The sequence below is a fragment of the Pseudopodoces humilis genome, chromosome 24 (assembly GCF_049639895.1).
Source record: "Pseudopodoces humilis isolate 2021_Gansu_Grassland_sample_001 chromosome 24, ASM4963989v1, whole genome shotgun sequence".
Classification (NCBI taxonomy): domain Eukaryota; kingdom Metazoa; phylum Chordata; class Aves; order Passeriformes; family Paridae; genus Pseudopodoces; species Pseudopodoces humilis.
The window spans coordinates 1116465-1134058 of record NC_142223.1 but is presented as its reverse complement, the minus strand read 5'-3'; the positions used below and the strand labels follow the sequence as shown (position 1 = coordinate 1134058).

General features: G+C 50.8%; 1 protein-coding gene across 6 annotated transcripts in view; it reads left to right on the top strand.

The window, feature by feature from the left end:
- UBR4 (ubiquitin protein ligase E3 component n-recognin 4) overlaps positions 1-17594 on the top strand; it is an 88706-nt gene that overhangs the window by 68460 nt on the left and 2652 nt on the right. For 5 of the 6 annotated variants that reach the window (XM_088066480.1, XM_088066479.1, XM_088066478.1 and 2 more), the window contains 15 exons: positions 311-508; positions 630-710; positions 3049-3136; positions 3507-3634; positions 3995-4102; positions 4793-4912; positions 5541-5731; positions 6003-6176; positions 6541-6640; positions 7654-7872; positions 8075-8188; positions 8907-9049; positions 9718-9843; positions 11111-11305; positions 13111-13335. In XM_088066480.1, the coding sequence (XP_087922606.1) occupies positions 311-508; positions 630-710; positions 3049-3136; positions 3507-3634; positions 3995-4102; positions 4793-4912; positions 5541-5731; positions 6003-6176; positions 6541-6640; positions 7654-7872; positions 8075-8188; positions 8907-9049; positions 9718-9843; positions 11111-11305; positions 13111-13335 (2210 nt within the window). The remainder of the gene's footprint in view (positions 1-310; positions 509-629; positions 711-3048; positions 3137-3506; positions 3635-3994; positions 4103-4792; positions 4913-5540; positions 5732-6002; positions 6177-6540; positions 6641-7653; positions 7873-8074; positions 8189-8906; positions 9050-9717; positions 9844-11110; positions 11306-13110; positions 13336-17594) is intronic. The other variant, XM_088066481.1, reaches the window with a different exon arrangement.

Genomic DNA, 17594 nt, shown 5'->3' with positions numbered 1-17594 from the left:
GGTGGGGAGGAGAGCCACCACCAACCACCTCCAGCAGCCCTGGATGTGGTTCCTTTTTCCCAGGAGCAGCAGTGTCTGCAGTCACGATTCACCACTGGATTCCAGTGTATCCCATTTTGGGGATACACTGTTCAAATTCCCTGAGGAATTTGGTTACTGAATGATCCTGGCCATCCTCTTGAGTGTGGCATGCACCAGTGGGGGGGACAGGACTGAAGCTTCAGGAACATTTTCCCAATAAAAACTCAGGAATGGGAGCGTGGTTAGGGAAAAACTCATTTACTGTGTCCCTGCTGCTGCTGCTCCTCAGGAGGAGAACGAAGTCACCGAGTTCTTTGTCACCCTGGAGAAAGATCCCCAGCAGGAAGATTTCCTGCAGGGCAGGATGCCAGGGAATCCCTACAGCAGCAACGAGCCTGGCATCGGGCCTCTCATGAGGGACATCAAGAACAAGATCTGCCAGGACTGTGACCTGGTGGCTCTGCTGGAGGACGACAGCGGGATGGAGGTGAGGATCTCTGGAGGTGGGGGTTTCTTGCACAGACCTGTGGGATGCTGGTTTTGGGCAGCTTGGGGTGGTGATGTAACAACCTGAGCTTGTTCTTGACTTGTTCTTGTGTCTCTTTCAGCTTTTGGTGAACAACAAGATCATCAGTCTGGATCTGCCTGTGGCTGAGGTCTACAAGAAGGTGTGGTGTCCCACAAACGAGGTGTGTGTTACCTTTGTACAAGTTTAACAGCACACAGAGCACCCATCCTTCACATCAACAAAAGGGGGAAGGAAAAAAAAATGGAGAAAATTGAAAATCACACGAGTCAGGATTTATTTCCTGGCATATAATTTATTGGGTGTAACTGCTCAGCGCTTTTTGGTGCTCTGTTAGGACAGATTGTGCATGGCCCTGCAACGTGAGCGATTGCAGAGCACTGCCCCAGGTGAGCTGTGTCACTCTTGGTGAGGAAAAACCTTCCCTGTGTTCCCCTGGGGAGAGCTGAACGTTGTCAGAGCCTTTCAGAGCACATTTCACACCCTTATCTGCACACCAAAGTTTTGTCTGTGTACACACAGGGACACCAGATTGCTCTGCCTGTGCTTCCAGGGTGAGCCCAAGGGATTTCAGCATCTCCATTTTTCCCTCCTTCTCTCTTGTTTCTCATCAGGATCTCAAGCACTTGGCAGATCCATCCTCCCACTTTGCTCCCTGTAGAGTTTTGTGTGTTTTTCACATGAAGAAATGGACCCAGCAGTTTTAAGGGTCCAGCCCACCGTGTCTGGTCCAGAACAAGCTCTTCCCTTCTTTCCTAAAATAAACTCACACTGAGACCATCAGGCTGGAGCTTCCCCACTACAAATATATTTTTAGAGGCCCCTGAGATCATAAAACAAGGCTGATTTTCCCCAGCATTTCATGGTCATTCAGCATTTCCTCCTGGCCTCAAATCACCTTTGAAACCTCCATTCCCTGAAACTTTTGTGGGAAGAATTCAAACAAAGTGCCAGTGAGCAGTGAATGACAATAAAACGTGTCTCATTAATCTTCATTTCAGTAACAAAACCTTCAGTGCTACAAAATCAAACCTTGTGACAGTGATCATTTGAGTTGGAAAGGGAGGTGAGGAGCTGGTGTTAATCTGAATTCTGATTTGGAAAGGGAGGTGAGGTGCTGGTGTTAATCTGATATTTTGAGTTGGAAAGGGATGTGAGGAGCTGGTGTTAATCTGATATTTTGAGTTGGAAAGGGAGGTGAAGTGCTGGTGTTAATCTGATATTTTGAGTTGGAGGTGAGGTGCTGGTGTTAATCTGATATTTTGGCTTGGAAAGGGAGGTGAGGAGCTGGTGTTAATCTGATATTTTGAGTTGGAGGTGAGGAGCTGGTGTTAATCTGATATTTTGAGTTGGAGGTGAGGTGCTGGTGTTAATCTGAATTCTGATTTGAATTCTGCTGGAGTCACCGGTGGAAGCCCGTGGGATGCCGGGGATGCTGGAGCAGCCGTGCAGCTCTCCTGGGATGCAGCTCTGCTGCTGAAAGGCAGAGTTTGCTCAGCATTCCCGTGGATGAACAGCTTTCATCTGTCTTCCTTTGTGAGCACCTCCTGGAGCCGCAGCTCCTGCGTTCCCTGCGAGCGACAGGCGCACAAGAAACGCAACCTCAGGCCCCTTTTTGTTTCCCTTGTCTCTCAGTGGCTTTTTTTGTTCATCTGCCGTTTTACCAGGGCCCCTGTGGTGTTAATTGCTGGTCCTCAGCGTGGCCTTTGAGCAGATTTTCCCCCCGGGGCTTTCCCTGTGCTTATGTATTTGCTGTGACATTAAGCACTGCTTATTCCACATTAGGCTTAGCGAGATCCCTGACAGGTTTTCTCTTGCAAGGTCTCCTGCTCCCAAATCTGGGATTTTTCTTTTCTGCTTTTTATTCAGACCTATGGATTAAAAATGGAAAGTTTCGTGATGTGCTGTCAGTGTTTCCAGCTGGAAATGCATCTGGAAAACTGTCCCTTTCTCAGGGTAAAAGCATCTTCTTGGCTGTGTCATTCCAGTGATGTACTGTCCTACTGAAAGCTCATTAAATTGCCTTTTACTCCTCTTCCTTTTGCCTTCACTGCAGATTTTATCTGTTTGAGAGCTTTCATCCAGTTAACCTGTCCTGCTTCATTTCCTGGGCTGTTCCCTGTGTTTCCCAGGTGTGCTGTGCCTGGGAGGAGGGGTTGCCATGGAAAGCAGATGTTCCTCTGCAGATGAACCCATTTTCCTTGGCTGCATCTTTCACTGGTGCCAAAGGAAACCTGGAGGAGGTGGAAGGAGGAAGAGGCTGTTTATTACCAGCCTGTCAATTAATTGGCAACGCCAGGAAAAGCTGGGGATGAGTTAGTGATGTTTTTGCAGGTGGCTCTGCTGTTGTTTTTAATTCACCTCAGCAAGGGGAGAACGAGGGAGTGAAAGATTTCCCTGTGTTACCAACAGCACCAGGCAGAGCTGGGGCTGGAGTGTCCACACTGAAATCAGAACTTGTGTGCAGAGAGGAGAATTAATAAAAATCTCTGCTCTTGCAGGGGGAGCCCATGAGGATCATTTACCGCATGCGGGGGTTACTGGGAGATGCAACGGAGGAATTCATCGAGTCCCTCGACTCCACCACTGGTAATGCATTTGTCTGCTGAAAGCTGGGATTAGATTTGAAATCTGAGGTTTGCTGCAGAGCAGTGACATTATTATCCTCACAGCAGTGAGCTTAAAGTTGATTGACGTTGCTTTTGCTGCGTTTACCTGCTTTACCTCGAGTGAAGGAGGATTTTAGCAGCGCTTTAAAGCTGTGCCTCAGATGTGAGCACTGGGGACCATTCTGCCCAGCCCTTCTTCATACTCCTGCTCTTAATTCTTTTTGAATTCAACAACTGAAGTGACTTGAGTTGCTGGTGAACGTGTGCTGCTCTGCTCTCATGTCTGCTTGCTCTGCTCTCCGTGTCCCGCTGTGCCGCTCGTGTGCTCACCCCCGGTGTGTGTCCCGCAGATGAGGAGGAGGATGAGGAAGAGGTGTACAAGATGGCAGGGGTGATGGCCCCGTGTGGAGGCCTGGAGTGCATGCTCAACAGACTGACTGGCATCAAGGACTTCAAGCAGGGCCGGCACCTCTTAACCGTGAGTGTCCCTTTGGCTCTGGGCTCAGGAGTTACCGGGGGGAAATTGAGCTTGAGACAATCTCCCTTGAGCTGGAGCATTTCCCTCTCCCATTCCTCTTGGTTAACAATCCTTTACAAAACTTGAGATGTGCAGAACCTGAGGAGCTGCTAAGACTAAATCCTGTTCTTGCTGGAGGGGTTTTCTGCCTTGGCCTTACCTGAAAACCAAAGACAGATGAGCAGATGTAAAAACCTGGGGTGTACTGTATCCCACGAGTCTGGAGACCAGATTATTGTATTAAATTATTACTTGAGTTTCAGCAAAGTCCCTGCCTCGTTCTGAAGGTACCACAGAGAATCCCTTTGCTGTATTTTGTAGGTGCTGCTAAAACTCTTCAGTTACTGTGTGAAGGTGAAAATCAACCGGCAGCAGCTGGTCAAGCCAGAGATGAACACTTTGAATGTCATGCTGGGGACTCTCAACCTGGTAAGGGCAACCTCAACTTCCACAAGTGGCTTTTCCTTGGTTTCCAATGAATTTAAGCTTTTTCTGACTCGTGGCAGTTACTGGAGATGGGAAATGTTGGTGTGCTGGCGCTGCAGATTGTCCTTTGGACATTCCTCATCTGCTATGGGTGGGAGTGTGGGGGGCAGTGTTCCAGTGCTGCTGTTCCAGTGCCCCTTCCCACCCTAAATCAGCTCCTGCTGCTGTTCCAGTGCCTCTTCCCACCCCAAATCAGCTCCTGCTGCTGTTCCAGTGCCTCTTCCCACCCCAAATCAGCTCCTGCTGCTGTTCCAGTGCCTCTTCCCACCCCAAACCAATCCCTGCTGCTGTTCCAGTGCCTCTTCCCACCCCAAACCAATCCCTGCTGCTGTTCCAGTGCCTCTTCCCACCCCAAACCAATCCCTGCTGCTGTTCCAGTGCCTCTTCCCACCCCAAACCAATCCCTGCTGCTGTTCCAGTGCCTCTTCCCACCCCAAATCAGCTCCTGCTGCTGTTCCAGTGCCTCTTCCCACCTTAAACCAATCCCTGCTGCTGTTCCAGTGCCTCTTCCCACCTTAAACGATCTCCTGATGGTTTTCCAGTGCCTCTTCCCACCCCAAACCAATCCCTGCTGCTGTTCCAGTGCCCCTTCCACCCCACAGCAGTTCCCCTGAGCACTCCCATCTCCTGCAGGCTCTGGTGGCCGAGCAGGAGAGCAAGGACAGCGGGGGAGCCGCGGTGGCAGAGCAAGTGCTCAGCATCATGGAGATCATCCTGGATGAATCCAACGCGGAACCTCTGAGCGAGGACAAGGTGAGCTCCCTTGTCCTTTCCCTGGGATTCATCCCCTGCTCCAGGAGGGGAGTGCTGCTGGAGCCTGACCCTCGTTACACTCGTGGCAGGTCTTAGCAGGCCTTGGGGAAGGGCTCGAGGAGGGCCCTGGACCAAAAGCACTGCGAGGCTGCGTCAGGATGAGTCTTGCACGGCTTGGCGAGGGTTGTTAGGCACTGCTTGGATCCCTGCCTTTCCTGCTTCGGGCCACAGGCCAGGGAGAGACAAGAAAAGACACAGCTTGGCCTTGTTTTTTGGAGTGTTTTTGTACGTGTTGAAAACATGATTGATTTTGCAGCTAATTGAGAATAAAACTGTATCTCAGCTAGGCTGAGAACAAGAAGTGCTTCTCACTCATCTTTTGAAGCTGTGGGTGGACAGGAATCTGGTGTGCTTTGGGTTGGAATTATTAGACTTTTGGCTGGAAAATGCTTGAACAGGAGGTGGAATAAGCCAGGGATCAGCTGGAGGGGTCGGTAGAGCCAAAGAGAGCTTTGGGAACGAGGCTGGCTTTTATTTTTACCTCTCACAACTTCAGTAGCTCCCAGAGTGAGAATTCCCTTTAGCACATTTATTCCCAGATATAAATCCCGCTGCTTTTCCTTCACAGGGCAACCTCCTCCTGACAGGGGACAAGGACCAGCTGGTGATGCTGCTGGACCAGATCAACAGCACCTTTGTGCGCTCCAACCTGAGCGTGCTGCAGGGGCTGCTGCGCATCATCCCCTACCTGTCCTTCGGGGAGATGGAGAAGATGCAGATCCTGGTGGATCGCTTCAAGCCCTACTGTAACTTTGATAAGTACGTTGGCACGGTTCAAAGCACCTGGAGGGGGTTGTGCTGGCACATCTCTGCTGTTGTTTCCTGGTTGGGGATACTCCAGGCTTCAGCTTTATTTCCTTTTTCAATTCTAAGGCATTTTGGGGAGAAATGTGTGAGCTGTAGTATTCAGAGAGTAATACTGAGGAAGTATTCAGAGAGTATTTTGATGTGGCTGGGTAGTTTCTGAGTCTCTGAGCTGGTGCATCATTCAGTGAGAATGACAGAGTTACCATTTCTTCTCTTTGTTCAGGTATGATGAGGAGCACAGTGGAGATGATAAAGTTTTCCTGGATTGTTTCTGTAAAATAGCAGCAGGAATAAAGAACAACAGCAACGGGCATCAGCTGAAAGATCTCATCCTGCAGAAGGGGATTACACAGAATGCCCTGGATTACATGAAAAAGCACATTCCCAGTGCAAAGAAGTAAGAGTCAGTGTTTGATGTGTGTGGCTGTCCTGGACATCCTCCTCATCCTGTCACCACAGTCTCCCAAGAAATCCATGAGGAGCACTCAGAGCTGTGCTGCAGCTCTGCACAGATAGGGATGAGCTAAAAACCCTGAAACCTTCCCATCTGATACCCATCCAAGCTGATTCCTTGGATATCTCAATCCTTGTCTGTTTTGTGCAGCAGCTGAGTTTTTGCTGTTGGTGCCAGCTGATGAACACAAATCCCAGAGCTGTCACAGTGCACAGCGTGGGAGTGTGACTGTCCCTTCATTAATGAGCTGATCAGGGAGGGCAGGGACACTCCCCTCAGCTGCAGGCTTTTTTTGTTTCCCACACAGTTTGGATGCAGACATATGGAAGAGGTTCTTATCTCGACCTGCACTTCCTTTTATCCTGCGCCTGCTCCGAGGCCTCGCCACGCAGCACCCTGCAACACAGGTGAGGCCAGAGGGACGTGTCACTCTGCTCTGGGGCTGGAATAATAATAATCTGAGGATTAATTCCTCTCAGAGTTGGTTCTACACTGATTTTTTGTTGGTTTGATCGATCTACTTTGATTTTTTGTTTTGCATCCTCACCGTACTTGGCGCAGTTTTGCTCCCAGCTTTCCTCTGCTGGAATGTTCTAGGCTGAAGGGAATTCTCTTAAAGAGAAAATCCAGTTCTGCTGAGCTTAGAAGAATGTTGGGAATCTCAAAGCAGGCACAGGTGTGGAAGCTGTTCAGGTATTCCCTGGGCAAGTTGTGCCTTTGCAGAGCATCCCCTGAGTTTTGTGTGTCCCACAGTTGGGAACACGACTTTGTGTCTTTGTCTCGATGCCTTGAGCTGGAAAAGTCAGAGGTTCTGACTTCAACATTTCCTCCTGTGTGGTGTGAGACTGACACACCAATCTGAAGGGAAGGTAATGACTGATAAACTCCTCAGGACCCGATTGTTGGTGTTTGAAGGCATCAATACAACAACACCTTATCACAAAATAAATGTTTTATCCAACATCCCTCTCGGAGCTCGTGGTGATGACCAGTGGAGAGGCAAATTGCAGTTTTACACACAGTTTTACACAGTTTTACACAGTTTTACACAGTTTTACACAGTTTTACACAGTTTAACACCCAGTTTGACACCCAGTTTGACACCCAGTTTGACACCCAGTTTTACACAGTTTGACACAGTTTTACACACAGTTTTACACAGTTTTACACACAGCTTTACAGTTTTACACACAGTTTTACACAGTTTTACACAGTTTTACACAGTTTTACACAGTTTTACACAGTTTTACACAGTTTTACACACAGTTTTACAGTTTGACACACAGTTTTACACTCAGTTTTTAGAGCATTAAAAAAGGAAGGAGCACTTGTTGCAGCTCAGCGCTGTCCCCGTGGGATCAGAGGGGACAGCCACCACCCCGAGCCCCCTTTTCCTGAGCGCTGTCCCCATCCCCTCCAGGTGCTGATAGGAACAGACTCCATCACCAACCTGCACAAACTGGAGCAGGTGTCGAGTGACGAGGGCATTGGGACGCTGGCTGAGAACCTCCTGGAGGCGCTGAGGGAGCACCCTGAGGTGAACAAGAAGATCGACGCCGCGCGGAAGGAGACGCGCGCCGAGAAGAAGAGGATGGCCATGGCCATGAGGCAGAAGGCCCTGGGCACCCTGGGCATGACGGTAATGGCTGGGTGCTCTGGTCCTTCAGGGACCTCAAATTCCTCAGCAGGAAGCGGTTTTAGTGGTTTTTCACAATAAAGTGATTTATTGGTGGATACTGCAGAACTCCTGGAGCTGCTGGGAGATGGGATGGGCGTGCCACTGGTGGCCGTGGTGTGGTTTGTCAGTCTTTTTAACCTGCTTGAGCTTTTCTCTCTTGCAGACAAATGAGAAGGGCCAGGTGGTGACCAAGACTGCGCTGCTTAAGCAGATGGAGGAGCTGATAGAGGAACCAGGACTGACCTGCTGCATCTGCCGGGAGGGATACAAGTTCCAGGTAAGGGAGCTGAGAGTTCCAGTCAGTGGGAGCTGAAAGTTGCAGGTAATGGGAGATAAAATCTCCAGCTAATGGGAGCTAAAAGTTCTGGGTAGTGGGAGCTAAGAGTTCCAGGTAATGGTGAGGGGGGATTCAAACTCCAGGTGAGGGAGGATTCAAGTTCCAGGTGATGGGAGATTCAAGTTCCAGGTGAGAGGGGATTCAAGTTCCAGGTGAGGGGGGATTCAAGTTCCAGGTGAAGGGAGATTCAAGTTCCAGGTGAGAGGGGATTCAAGTTCCAGGTGAAGGGGGATTCAAGTTCCAGGTGAGAGGGGATTCAAGTTCCAGGAGAGGGGGGATTCAAGTTCCAGGTGAGGGGGGATTCAAGTTCCACGTGAAGGGGGATTCAAGTTCCAGGTGAAGGGAGATTCAAGTTCCAGGAGAGGGGGGATTCAAGTTCCAGGTGAGGGGGGATTCAAGTTCCAGGAGAGGGGAGACACATTTTCAGAGCCCTCTCAGCTCCTAAGGGGACTTGTGAGTATCTGTTTGCCCAAGTGCTGGAAGATCAGGAATTCTCCAGGTTGATTCTTGAGCTCAGTAATGGCACAGGTGGCTGGGAAGTGGAAGTGTGTTTTCAGTGAAAGCTGGAAAAACACAGGCTTGGGGCTGGGAGAGGCTGAACTGAGTGCAGTGTGGAGGGAGCAGAAGTGTTTGCTGAGCCAGCTGTGTGTCCTTGCAGCCCACCAAGGTGCTGGGGATTTACACCTTCACCAAGCGCGTGGCGCTCGAGGAGTTTGAGAACAAACCCCGCAAGCAGCAGGGCTACAGCACGGTGTCTCACTTCAACATCGTGCACTACGACTGCCACCTGGCAGCTGTCAGGTACGTGCTGCCCACAGCCAGGCCTTGACAGGCTTTTCCAGGCTTTTCCAGGCCTTGACAGGCTTTTCCAGACCTTTCCAGACCTTTCCAGGCCTTGACAGGCTTTTCCAGGCTTTTCCAGACCTTTCCAGGCCTTTCCAGACCTATCCAGGCCTTGACAGGCTTTTCCAGGCCTTTCCAGACCTTTCAAGGCCTTTCCAGGCTTTTCCAGGCTTTTCCAGGCCTTGACAGGCCTTGACAGGCTTTTCCAGATCTTTCCAGGCCTTTCCAGACCTTTACAGACCTTTACAGACCCTTCCAGGCCTTTCCAGGCCTTTCCAGACCCTTCCAGGCCTTTCCAGGCCTTTCCATACCCTTCCAGGCCTTTCCAGGCCGTTCCAGACCTTTCCAAACCTTTCCAGGCCTTTCCAGACCTTTCCAGGCCTTTCCAGACCTTTCCAGGCCTTTCCAGGTGGTTTGGGATCGTGGAACTCGGGATGGGTGGGTTGTTGATCGCTTTGCAGCCTCCGTCGGGGTCTGCTTTACCGCTGCTCAGGCCTGGACTCTGCCAAGTCTCCAGCACTGAGAGAAGCTGTGGAATTATCATTTTTGGGATGTTTCCTTAGACAAAAACCTGCATCCTCCTGACTTGCCCGGTGTGCTGTGTCTCTCTCTCTCTGTCCGTGCAGGCTCGCTCGGGGCCGCGAGGAGTGGGAGAGCGCGGCCCTGCAGAACGCCAACACCAAGTGCAACGGGCTCCTGCCCGTGTGGGGGCCCCACGTGCCAGAGTCTGCTTTTGCCACGTGCTTGGCACGGTGAGTTCAGCCAGCTCCTTCCCCAGCTGGGTGAGTCACATCCCGGCCACACACCCCGCTGAAATCCGGGCGGCAGAGGTGCTGCGGCCGAGTCTTGGTGGAGCTGAGCCATCCCAGCTTCTACCACCCCCTAAAAAAGTGCAGGTGTCTGTTTGCTCCTTGGTATGGATGCTAAATCTGAACCAGAGTGCCTGTGGAAATTACAGGCCGCATAGCTCCTCAGTCCTGCCTGAGAAACTAGCCTGGGAAAAACATGAGAAAGAATTAAAACAATCCTTAGAGACAGAAAACAGCCGTGCCAGGTGCAGATTGTCTGTCCCTTGTTTTCTTTGCAGGAGAAAGTCAGAGGGTGGTGTGCCCCACTGACCAATGATGGTGATGTAGTGATTTACTAACCAATAAGAGTTTCCTTTCTGTACTTTCCACGTATCAGTCTATAAAACAAGCCTGAAGTAATAAACTAGAGATATTCTCCTAAGTGACTCCATGAGAGTCTGTGTTGCTCATTCCCAGCCGTTCCTAATAGAGCGACACCTTGGCTCGGTGTAAATCATTTCAGAGCCTCCTCAGCCCCCAGGTACTGCTGAGGATGCAGTGTTGATTCATGTGTGAGCCCTTGCTGTACAAAAGGAACCTTCTGGCCCCAGTGGATTCCCTGGTGCAGATTTCCAGGCTCCTCTTGGATGGTGCTGAGGTACTTGAGCAGCTCTCTGGAGCAGATGGAGGTGCTGCTGTCAGGATTCTGGTTGACGTTGTGCTGGGTTTCTAATGTCACATCAGGAGCTGTGAACCTGACAGGGGTAGGTGTAGATCAGGAATTCTCCCCTGTGAAGGGCTGTGCCCTGGCACACAGCACCCATATGGATGTCCCTGGATCCTTGGAAGTGCCCAAGGCCAGGTTGGACGGGGCTTGGAGCACCCTGGGACAGTGGAGGTGTCCCTGCCCGTGGCAGGGGGTGGGATTGAATGATCCTTAACGTCCCTCCCAACCCAAATCATTGCGGGATTTCGGGATTCTGCGCAATCGAGAGGGCTAACATGCTGGAAGCATTCCAGCTGTATCCCAGGTCCTGGGAAAACAGCACTGATGAGAGGACAGACACGTGCAGACGGAATTGGATTTGTCAGTGAGCTGAACTCCTCCCTTTGGGGAGGTCAATCCAAGGCAGCAGGGGTGGGCTGCTCCTTCTTTAAAGCTTTTCCTGTGCCGTCCTTTTGGGGATGCCGTGCACCAGGAGCCGCGTGAAGCATCCCTGCTGTTTTGCAGACACAACACGTACCTCCAGGAGTGCACAGGCCAGAGGGAGCCCACCTACCAGCTCAACGTGCACGACATCAAGCTGCTGTTCCTGCGCTTCGCCATGGAGCAGTCGTTCAGCGTCGACACGGGCGGCGGCGGCCGCGAGAGCAACATCCACCTCATCCCCTACATCATCCACACCGTGCTCTACGTGCTCAACACGTCAGTGCCACCCTCCCCTGGCCCCTGCTCCGTCCTCTGCTCCCAGCAGGGATGGGAAATCCCTCCCAAAAGCGCTCCCAGTTTTTTGGGAGGATCAGGGGTTGAGCATCCTGAGGAGGTTGTTAAGGATTTATGTTGTTGGGAGCGAGGCCTGGACATGTTGGATAACAGGGAACCCTATTGAGTAAAAAGCAATTGGGAATTAGCTTCTCTTTCCATTCTGGATGTAATTATTACCTCTGGGGTGAGCAACAGGGTTATTACATCAAAGGAACTCTGCCAGCTTAATTTTCTCCTGAGCAGGCAGAAGAGACACTGCAGTGAGGTAATTGTTAGCTGAAAACTTAACCCTGATATCATTTTATTCAGGATTCAAATAACACAGTTTTGTTTCCAGATTTGACATCCTGGAGGAGGGTTCAGGTCCACCAGGTTTTCCTGATATTTTTAATTATTTTTTTGGGGTTCCCATTATTATTTTTTACCGATAAACAGCAGAGCTTTGGGGCTGCACTGAGGTTTCGTGGCCACATCTGTGAGCGCCCAGATGTTTTGGGGTGCATCAGCTGCAAAAATGAGATTCCCATGTACATCCTCTGTTTGAGGAGTTAGATATGAGTAAGAAATACTAATTAGATGAGGGTATAAATATTAAAATACACACCAAGGTCACTCCAAATGCAGTGCAGTGAAATCCCTCTCACTTTCCTGCCTGGCACTGATCAAGGTTTTGGCTGTAATACAATTTATCTTTTGTTTTTAATATCTATCTCCAGATCCCTGTGCTATTGTTTCCCCAGTCCTTTGGGAGACAAATAAATGGGACTGTTTGTTTCACCTTGTTAGGCTGCAGAAGTGGAAAAAAAAGCCTTCTCTACTTCCCAGACAGAATTTTTGGTATGAAATAGAGAAAATAAAAGAGCTCCCAGCTTCATCTGCTGGGATGCTGCTTGAGACCCGACAGGGAGAGTTTATCTCACTTAAAAAGCAGAGCCACAGACGTGGTAAAGTGTGATGCAACTTCCCAAAGTCTCCTGCAACTCGTGGTTTGCACTGTCAGTTCTGGGCTGTCAGGACTCCTGGAGCTCTGGGGGAAAGGAGGAAAAAGAGAAAATATTTTATATAATTTTGCAGTAAAGGACAGGGTCTTTTGGGTTTGAATTTGGGCTGTGTTTTCCCAGGGGTTGTTTCTGCAGTAGAGGAATTGGATGGATGGATCCAGGTGTGGCTGTGTGGTGTCCCGTGGGAGGTGGCACCTCTGCAGTGGTGCTGTCTTGCACTGGGGCAGTGGCAGCTGCCTGGCAGACCTCCAGTGCCGCCCACAGCTCCAAGGAAAATGTGTTTGCTCCACTGGGAGCCACTCCTGAGCCAGGGGGGAATTTGGGAAAAGCTGCAGTGTTCACTTAGAACAAATCCTCAATCAGGGATGAATTTGGGAACAGCTGGTGGTGCCCACTGGGATCAAATCTTCAAACAGGAATGAATTTGGGAAAAGCTGGTGGTGTCCACTGGGAACAAATCCTGAACCAGGGGTGAATTTGGGAAAGGCTGGGGATGTCCACTGGTATCCAATCCTGAACCAGGGATGAATTTGGGAACAGCTGGAGATGTTCACTGGTATCCAGTCCTGAATCAGGGGTGAATTTGGGAACAATGGGGATGTTCACTGGTATCCAGTCCTGGATCAGGGCTGAATTTTGGCAGAGCTGGTGTCCCTGAGCAGGGTGCATGGGCAGCACCCAGAGCTGCTGGGGGCAGAGCTGATCCCGCTCTGGAGCAGCCCTGAGGCTCCCCTTGTGTTGCAGGACCCGGGCGACGTCGCGGGAGGAGAAGAACCTGCAGAGCTTCCTGGAGCAGCCGCGGGAGAAGTGGGTGGAGAGCGCCTTCGAGGTGGACGGGCCCCACTACTACACCGTGCTGGCCCTGCACATCTGTCCCCCGGAGAGGTGGAGGGACATCCGTGGGGACATCCTGCGGCGGCTCCTCGTCACCTCCCAGGCGCGCGTGGTGTCGCCGGGAGGGGCCAGCAGGTCAGTCCCCGTCCCCTGGGTGGGCACAGGGGCACGGAGAGACACGGGTCATTGTCACAGAGAGACACAGGTCACGGGCATGGAGCCACTCGTGTCATTGTCACAGAGCCTCTTGTGTCACTGTCACAGCTTGTGTCATTGTCACAGAGCTATTTGTGTCATTGTCACAGAGCCATTTGTGTCATTGTCACAGAGCCACTCGTGTCACTGGCACACAGTTTGTGTCACTGTCACAGCCATTTGTGTCATTGTCACAGAGCCACTCGTGTCATTGTCACAGAGCCATTTGTGTCATTGTCACAGAGCCACTCATGTCACTGGCACACAGTTTGTATCACTGGCACAGAGGTCGTGTCACTGTCACCCCACTGTTGTCACTGTCAGTCGGTGTCACTGTCACAGTTTGTTTCACTGTCACCCAGTCTGTGTCACTGTCACACAGTCAGTGTCACTGTCACCCCACTGTTGTCACTGTCACAGTTTGTGTCACTGTCACCCCTGGTGTCACTGTCACAGTGTCACTGTCACAGTGTCACCGTCACCCCTGGTGTCACTGTCACAGTGTCACTGTCACAGTGTCACCGTCACCCCTGGTGTCACTGTCACAGTGTCACTGTCACCCCTGGTGTCACTGTCACAGTGTCACTGTCACAGTGTCACTGTCACCCCTGGTGTCACTGTCACAGTGTCACTGTCACCCCTGGTGTCACTGTCACAGTGTCACCGTCACCCCTGGTGTCACTGTCACAGTGTCACTGTCACAGTGTCACTGTCACAGTGTCACCGTTACCCCTAGTGTCACTGTCACAGTGTCACTGTCACCCCTGGTGTCACTGTCACAGTGTCACTGTCACCCCTGGTGTCACTGTCACAGTGTCACTGTCACCCCTGGTGTCACCGAGCAGTGTCACTGTCACCCCTGGTGTCACTGTCACAGTGTCACTGTCACCCCTGGTGTCACTGTCACAGTGTCACCGTCACCCCTGTTGTCACTGTCACAGTGTCACTGTCACCCCTGGTGTCACTGTCACAGTGTCACTGTCACCCCTGTTGTCACTGTCACAGTGTCACTGTCACCCCTGGTGTCACTGTCACAGTGTCACTGTCACCCCTGGTGTCACTGTCACAGTGTCACTGTCACCCCTGGTGTCACTGTCACAGTGTCACCGTCACCCCTGTTGTCACTGTCACAGTGTCACTGTCACAGTGTCACCGTCACCCCTGGTGTCACCGAGCAGATCCATGGACAGGACTCTTTCCCCTCTCTCTCTCCGGTCAGCGCTGCAGCGGCTCTGGCCGTGAGCAGTGTCTGAGCTGTGCCTCTCCCTGTTTGCCCCCCTGAGCAATCTCACCCTGGGCCCTGCTCATCGCTGCTCCCGCCTCCCTCAAACAGGAAAACAGAAACACAACTCAAATGTCATTGCTTTTGAAAAGGGAAAAAATCAACAGCAGCTGTCAGGAACTTGAGGCACAGGAATAAGTGGCTGTGCCTGCCTGACAAAGGCACAATATTTCCAGAGAGGGAAAGGGAGTTGCAGTTTGTGAAAGGATGATTTGAAATAGCTGTCATAATTAGGAATCAATTCATTATTATTCTGAGTCGCCTTAGAGGGCATTCTTCGGCTGATGACATTAATTAGGTGTTTGATAAAGTCGTTACGTCGCGCTTGCACAAACCCAGAGCTCTGGAGAAGGGAGGGAGCCCTGAAAGGAGCTGCTCTGTTGATCCCTGTGCTGCTTCCAAACTCCCCTGGCTCCTGTTCCCGAATTCCAGATCCTGAATGTGGATCCTGGAGCGTCTGACACATCCAGGGGATGTCCTGGAGCTCCAGCCCCACCCAGGGCGGGTTTGCTGCTTTTTAAACCCTCCCTAAATGTTGTGTTCCTCACCCAAGCTGGAATAAAAGCAACACTGGAACAGGCAGGGCCAGGAACTTCCAACCAAAGCATCCAAGCTCTGGAATTCCAGGGGAACACACTGGGAGACAGCACTGGGGAATTATGGCAAGGTTTATTCAAGGGCTTTTTAATCTCTGCAGACGAGGGGAGCACAAAGCCTCTCAGAAATGGCAATGTGGCAATTCTCATTTCCAAGGTCTGTGATATTTATTCTTGTGGAGAATCAGGATCAGGGCTGGTGAAACGCTCCGCAGATCAGTGCCAATATCTGGAATTCGTGGGCTGAGGCAGAGAGGAAGGCACTGGCTGTGACACCAGGGTGATGTCTGCATGCAGAGGATTAAAATTAACATTCCACATTCAGGGTGTTGTCTGGGAGCAGCTCCATTCCCAGAACAGCAGGGTGAGGGCTGGGGACACTCAAGGACTCACTGCTGCCAGAGACAGTCAGAAAGGGACAGGAGTGACTGCAGGAACACCAGAGACAGTCAGAAGGGGACAGGAGTGACTGCAGGAACACCAGAGACTCTCAGAAAGGGACAGGAGTGACTGCAGGAACACCAGAGACTCTCAGAAAGGGACAGGAGTGACTGCAGGAACACCAGAGACTCTCAGAAAGGGACAGGAGTGACAGCAGGAACACCAGAGACTCTCAGAAAGGGACAGGAGTGACTGCAGGAACACCAGAGACTCTCAGAAAGGGACAGGAGTGACTGCAGGAACACCAGAGACAGTCAGAAAGGGACAGGAGTGACAGCAGGAACCCCCAGAGATCTCCAGAAGGTTCAGGAGTCACTGCAGGAGCCCCAGAACCTCTCAGGAGTCACTGCAGGAACCCCAGAGCATCTCCAAAAAGCTGAGGATCCGCTGGTGATCCAAACCCTGTAAATCCTGCAGGAATGCTGAGCATTCCCTCTTCCCAAAGCAGCAAATCCCACTCCTTCCCTGCCCATCCAGCTCCTCAGCTGGGCTCACACAAAGATTTGGGGAGAATGGAGCCAAAAAAGGGTTTCTGGCTGTGCCAGGAGTGGTGGTGCCACAGGTGGCAGGGGGAGATGCTCAGCACCTCCCTTGTTTTGGAAACAATTCCTCTGTAAAAGGTGAAATTAGCAGAGTGGATCCGAGTCCTGGGTTTGTTCTGGTTTTGTAAACATCATTTCCAGATTGAATCCAGTGTTGATTGTCACTGAACCACAAATCCTGCCTAAAAAATGTGTTTTTCAGCACAGCTTTCATCTGGAATTTGGGAGGGAAAAAAACCCCTTTTGATATACTTATTTTCTGTTTTTTCCCTTTGCTTTTTCACTGTCACCTTTCTAAAACACTCCAGAGAGGAAGCAAAGCTTCCACGTGTGGTTTTTGTGTCCAGGAATGAAACCCAGCAGCTCCTCCGTGCTCCAGAACGTGACCACCACCCCTAAACCACCAAGAACCTTTTGGTTTTCAATGAAAGGAGCGGACTCCAATTAGATCCAAGCCATTCCCATGAAAAGAAAAATCCCTCTTGCATTATTTGGGAGGCCAGAATTAGTCTTGCTCTCCATCCCATGGAAATTTAGTCACCTTTACTAATTGGTTTTCCTTTAAATAATTAAGCTGAGCTGCCCCAGCAGGCTGCCACCTACTAAGATTTCTGTTTTAAGGGCACACACACAAATGGAACCTTTTAATAAGAGCAGCAAAATGTTCATTTTTCCCCCCAAATCTGGGGCTGATTGCAGCTGGGACCCCCTGACTCGAAGCAGCAGCAGCTGAGCTGGTCCTGGGTGTATAAAAAATGACTTTTTTACGTTGTTTTTTCCAAAGCTCTGGAAATGATGGGGCAGATGAACCTGAGGAGCAGAGGCAGGAGAATTCCAAAGCCATGAGAGCTGCTGGCAGGAAGGTTCCACCTTGCCAGAACCTGTTTGGTGATTAATGCTGCAGCTCTGCACCTTTCAGGGCATTCCTGCTGCTCCAAAGCCAGCTGCTGGATTTCCAGGAGAACTCCTTTCCTGGCAGGAGAATAACCAAGGGGATATTGAATAGAAATCTCTCCATTTCTTCAGAAATCTGAAATCTGAGATTTCCCTCAGAGTCTTGCAGAAATGTTTTCATGAGTTGGAAGCACAAAGGATTTGGGAATTCCTGCAGGAATTTGCTGTTTTCCCAGCAGAGAACACACCAGCCAGGGCTGTACATTGTTTTTTTTTTCCTCTCTCTGTGCTCATTTCCTTCCTGTTGAAGAAAGTTTTAGTGGCAAACCTGTCCCTCGGAGAGAATTCCAGGTGCTGCTGGAATAAAATCGTGGATTCAATCACAACAGCCGAGGTTTCATCTCAAAGGAGCAGAAATTTTCCTTTGAGGGGTTTTTAGCCCCT